Source organism: Branchiostoma belcheri, unplaced genomic scaffold, assembly GCF_001625305.1.
Source record: "Branchiostoma belcheri isolate BF01 breed outbred unplaced genomic scaffold, Haploidv18h27 scaffold7, whole genome shotgun sequence".
Classification (NCBI taxonomy): domain Eukaryota; kingdom Metazoa; phylum Chordata; class Leptocardii; order Amphioxiformes; family Branchiostomatidae; genus Branchiostoma; species Branchiostoma belcheri.
Window position 1 is genome coordinate 5,955,057 of NW_017804353.1, and position 5,671 is coordinate 5,960,727.

A 5,671-nucleotide genomic window follows, 5' to 3' on the forward strand; every position below is an offset into this window, starting at 1 on the left:
GTCGTGATTTTTGGTATGTACGTAGCTTACATGATGCTTGATGTAATTATGTGACAATTATGCAAATGTGGATGTGATTTGCATAATTTATGGGGATATTCTATAAATCAGCTGCATTCCATGATAGGACTATTGAAGCTTGTGAGTTTGGTAATTGAGAAGGAGAGAAGCACAGGCAGATATTGATTATGCAAATGAGGACTTAATTTGCATAATTAATGAGAAAATGTTATAATTCTGTAAAGATAACTGCCTGGAATTTCATACTTGTGGTATTTGAAAGTTCAGTGAAGGTAAACATCATTAAACATGATGTATTTAAATCAGGACCTTATTTGCATAATTTATGAGGAAATAATAGAATGGCACCTTTTGTTAATATAAGACTGTCTTTTGGTTGAGAATATGATAAAGACTGATATAATTCATGGAAATGAGGACCCTATCTGCACAATCAGGGGGAAAAATCTATATTTGTCAGCCATAAAGATTAACATCATTTGGCGAAGGTATGAGATCGCGGAACTCTAGTTTTGTTTTATTTTAGGCATTTTTCTATTATTTCCTTCATTGAGTTATACGTTTTCAAATTGATAGGTGCTATCCAAAAAAAATCAGAAGTTATCTCTACATATTTCTTGAGCGCTTGAACTTCGTGTTCTCATAGAAATATATTGTATCAACCTTCGCATCGATGTATTTACAACGCCACGTAAAAATACTTTGTTATGTGTATCTAAGGACTTTCTATCAGAACGTCCTTGGTGTGTCTACATATCTTATGAATGCACTTTATTGATATAAGACATGCAAGTTATTGTATCAATCATCACATTGATGTATTTACAACGTTACGTAAAATACTTTGTTATGCGTATCTAAGGACTTTCTATCAAAATGTCCTTGGTATGTCTATTGTAACAGTGGGGGGTTTATAAGCGCTACCAACAGATCCGGCAAACGGGTCTAGACCTTTTAGCGGAGAGGTTAGAGTGTCTGCCTGTGGACTGGGGCCCGGGAGGTTGTGGGTTCGAACCCCGCCCGGGACCAGTGGGGTTTTTACTGTCTCCTCCTGTTCTTACAGTGGTTCCCACACTGGCCCTGGGAGTTCTGGCAAAGAGTGCCGCTCCAGGGATGTCTAATTTGGAAGATTCGAGGACGAATCTTGAAAAGAAAAGGGGGAGTAGTGTAACAGTGGGGGGTTTATAAGCGCTACCGACAGATCCGACAAACGGGTCTAGACCTTTTAGCTCACTCAGTTAGAGAGTCTGACTGTGGCCCGGGAGCCGTGAGTTCGAATCCGGCCCGGGACCAAGGGGTTTTTATCTGTTTCTACTGTCTCCTCCTGGTTTCTTACACTATGTTTCCATATTTCATTATTTATACCCACAATTGATATTGATGTACTTACAAGGTCAAGTGGAAAATACTTTGTTATGTGTATCCAAGGACTTCCTATCAAAACGTCCTTGGTGTGTCTATGTTTCCATATTTCATAATTAATGTACTTCGTTATACAAGACATGCAATTCATTGTATTAACCTTCACATCGATGTATTTACAAGGTCAAGTGGAAAATACCTTGTTATGTGAATCAAAGGACGTTCTATCAATTATTACAGTCTAGTCACAGGTTTGACATCTTGAAGAGGTGGTAAATCTTCATAAAATAAAATGAAATAAAGTGAAAAAATAGAAAACGTCCTTGGTGTGTCTATGTTTCCATATTTCATAATTGATGTATTTCGTTACATATGAATAGGATTTATTGTATTAACCTCCACGTCGATGTATTTACAATGCCACGTAAAATGCTTTGTTATGTGTATCTATGTTTCCATATTTCATAATTCATACACTTCATTGATGAAGGACATGTCGTATTTGTAATGAGTTTAAACAGTTTATTATAGAGTATATTCTATCTGTATATATAATAATGTACAATAAGGGTCTTCTTTACTTCCATCTTCCCTTCACTCCCTCCTTCCTTCCCCTCCTTCCATCTTCCACCCTTCCCTCCTTCCTTCCTTCCCCCATCATTTCATCCATCCATTCTTCCTTCCTTCCATCCTTCCATCCTCCCTTTCTTTCAGCCATCCTTCCCTCCTTTCCTCCTTCTTTCCATCCATTCTTCCTTCCCTTCATCCTTCCATCCATCCTCCTTTCCTGTCATCCATCCTTCCTTCCTTTCCTCCTTCTTGCCATCCATTTTCCTTCTCTTCATCCTTCTATCCTCCTTTCCTTTCATCCATCCTTCCTTCCCTCCTTCTTTTCCTCCATTCTTCCTTCCCTCCACCTCTCCATCCTTTCATCCATCCTTCCTTCCCTCCATCCTTCCATCATCCATCCTTCCTTTCATCCATCCTTCTATCCATTCTTCCTTCCCTCCATTCTTCCACCATCCTCCCTTCCTTTCATCCATTCTTCCTTCCTTCCTGCCCGCCATCATCCCTTCTTTCCATCCATTCAATCTATCCATCTCTTGCCCCTCCTCCTTTACATCCTCATTTCCATCCATCCGCCCTTCCTTCGTTTCCTCTTTCCCTCCTTCTTACTTTTCTATTCCACTCCCTCACTCACTCACTCACTCACCCACTCACTCATTCATTCGTTTATTCATCCATCCATTCATTCATTCATTCTTTATTTATTCATTTATTCATTTCTCTCCCCTTCAGCGAGTCTGATAAACCGTGAGTTCCGCGCTGCGCAGTACCGGGGCCTGCCGTACCCGATCCTGTGGGTGGCGGAGTACTTCACTCTGGACGGGGAAGACATCCGCTGGCACCGCAGCTACCGACTGGCCGGCTACTACACACTCACCATGCTGTGGTACGTACACACTACTACACACACGGCTACTACACACTCACCATGCTGTGGTACGTTTGATATAGTGGTTTATTAGCCTCCACCAGGCCTTTCTAAGGGAATACGGATCGTAGAATTCGGCGAAAATTGAGAGAAAAATTGGCCAGGGGAATCTGGTCGCGGGAAGTCAAACCCTAAGGCAGACGAACTCCCCTGGCAAATATTCTCCTATATGTAGCCAGCGTAGTTAGTCTGGTAGAGACTAGGTTTATTACGTCCATGAAAAATGGTGTTGTGATTTATCTGTAGGTGTGTCTGCGTGTGTGTGTGTCTGTGTGTGTCTGTGTGTGGGTTTTCACACATTTGTATCAGCATAACTTTGGAATGCCTTTATGGATTGTGATGATATTTAGTATGTTGGTAGGCCGTAGAAAGGCAAAGATCAAGGTCAAAAATGGGCCTCTTGGTCGCTTACATTGGTACTACAGCAGACCTTCCGGTTTTTGTATTTTCTCAAAAACATTTACATCTACAAATTTTTGGAGGTATGAGATGTCCGAATTCTTGATTCCAATGTAATATTGCAAAAAATACAGTTACCACCTGGCAGCCGAAGCTGAATTCTGTGTAACATGTGGCCTTTGCAAAATAACCTCAGTAACATAGAAAGTAAAGTTAAAATGACAGATAGGTGGTAAATTGGATTAAAAACATTAGATAGAGATAACTAATAACGGACAAGATATAATGATACGAACCTACAAGTAAAGACTCAATGTTGTTGGCATACCTGTTTGACAGTTTTGTTTGTTTGTTTGTTTATTTATTTGTTTGTTTGTTTGTTTGTTTGTTTTTGCAGGACTGCCTTCCCCCTGTGGATCCTAACCAACATCCTGTTCTGCATGTTTATCCGGTACGGAGCCTACTTCATGATGCTGACGGGCGGGGTCATGTTGCTAGGCAACCTCATCTTCCACTTCCTGAGGTTCGGGCCGGTCCTGGCCGTTCCCATGGGAACCGCGACGCTCGTGTTCCACTACGGCTGGTGCTTCTGGCTCAACCTGGCCGTCGGTAAGGCTGGGGACGTTTTTTGTTACCCCCGTTTTTGCTACGGAGGTATTGTTTTTTTGGGGGGGTAGGGTGTCTGAGTATGTATGTGTGTGTGTGTGTGTGTGTGTGTGTGTGTTTCTGTAGTGCTTTTGTGTCTGTGTGTTTATGTGTCGTTGTGTCTGTGTGTTAGTGTTTGTGTTTGTGTGCCATGTGTGTGTGTGTGTGTGTGTGTGTGTGTGTGTGTGTGTGTGTGTGTGTCTGTAGTGTTTTTGTGTGTCTTTTGGTGTTCGTGTGTGTGTGTGTGTGTCTGGGGTTAGTGCGTGTGTTTTCATGTGTGTGTGTGTGTCTATGTATCTTTTGTATTTGTGTGTGCGCGTGTGTGTGTGTGTGCGTGTATGTGTGTGGTGTTTGTGCGTGTATGTGTGTGGTGTTTGTGTGTGTGTGTGCGTGTGTCTTTGTTTGTTTGCTTGATGTGTTTTAATTTGTAGATATCTAAATACAATATACTTTCCTTATTTCACTCACTGACAGGTGAAACTGAAAACCTGTAGCTTCTGTTAGGGACGTCCTCGGATATTATGTTAGCACCGTTTACCGACTGTTTAGGGTCTTTCAGTTCTGGCAGTAAAATGTCAAAAACTCTAGATGTTTTTGAAGCTGTGCAATCTCTGTTTTTTTCTTTTTTTCTCATTTGACTATGCTCACCACGCCAAAACGGTAAAACTTGAAATTTGCTTGAGATTTGGATTATACAATAGCATTCACGCAATTAGAGATTTGCTTGTACATTAAGACAGTTGTGAATGTAAGAATATATGGAGCTTATAATCCTCGTACTATAAGCTCCATTCTTTGAGTGAGTGATAAGCTCCACATATGTTCCTACATCAACTGTCTTTAGAAGCGAGAAGAAGCAGAACCTGTACATGTAGTTTTACTATAGATATATTTTAGTCTACCATCGCTATTTGCCGTGACCTATATTTAGTTCGCAATGAACAAAAATGTACAATAAGGGTCTTTTATTTCATCAATATCTGACTTCCACATATTCATATTATCGTTCCAGGCTCCGTGACTCTGGTGCTGGGAGCCGCCATCTTGTTTCTGGACCTCCGTTTTCCTGACGTCACGTCTACGTTTTTCTCCGTAGGGTCCGACCCTGACGAGTATTACACCGTCAAGACGTCTGGAACTAAAGGTAAGAACGAATCATCATTGGAATGCTACACGATAGAACAGTTACATACCCGTAGCCAGGATTTTGAAGGGAGGGGGGGGGTTCTGAGGGACCAGTGAGCCTTGTAGGCGCGAGGTTCCTAGGGGGATCCGGGGGCATGTTCCCCACCAAGTGGTCAATATTGAAACTTCTGAACTGGCATGTCCTGTGTTTTTGAGAGGATTTCAAAGGGAAAATAAGACATAAAGTGAACAGTTTTCTACGATTCCAGGCCGACTGGTGCTACAAATCAGTTCATCTTTTAAAGAATATCGTTGAAGAGATTCATTTGTTACGTATAGATACAGTTACTAGTGAATTCTTTCATCAGTGACAAGTTTGGAAGGATAAGGATCCCTAAGACTTACTTACCCTTACTCCGGAGGGAGGCAACAGGGCCCGGCAGACCGATGCAAGTCTCGGGCCTAGTCTCGCGCTCTCGCGAGATTAGGCCACTCTGTGAACAAGATGGACTGATTGCCATCGAAAATTTGAGGTTAGTATCCTTATCCTTCCAAAGTTGTCACTGATAAAAGAATTCACTAGTAACTGTAAATCTTTTAAAGAAAATTTTTGGACATTTAGAT

At 41.5% G+C, this 5,671-nt stretch overlaps 1 protein-coding gene across 1 annotated transcript in view; it reads left to right on the forward strand.

The window, feature by feature from the left end:
* LOC109484407 (dual oxidase maturation factor 1-like) overlaps positions 1 to 5,671 on the forward strand; it is an 11,526-nt gene that overhangs the window by 4,287 nt on the left and 1,568 nt on the right. The window contains exons 5-7 of the mRNA XM_019787654.1: positions 2,683 to 2,836; positions 3,675 to 3,886; positions 4,935 to 5,066. Coding sequence (XP_019643213.1) covers positions 2,683 to 2,836; positions 3,675 to 3,886; positions 4,935 to 5,066 — 498 coding nt within the window. The remainder of the gene's footprint in view (positions 1 to 2,682; positions 2,837 to 3,674; positions 3,887 to 4,934; positions 5,067 to 5,671) is intronic.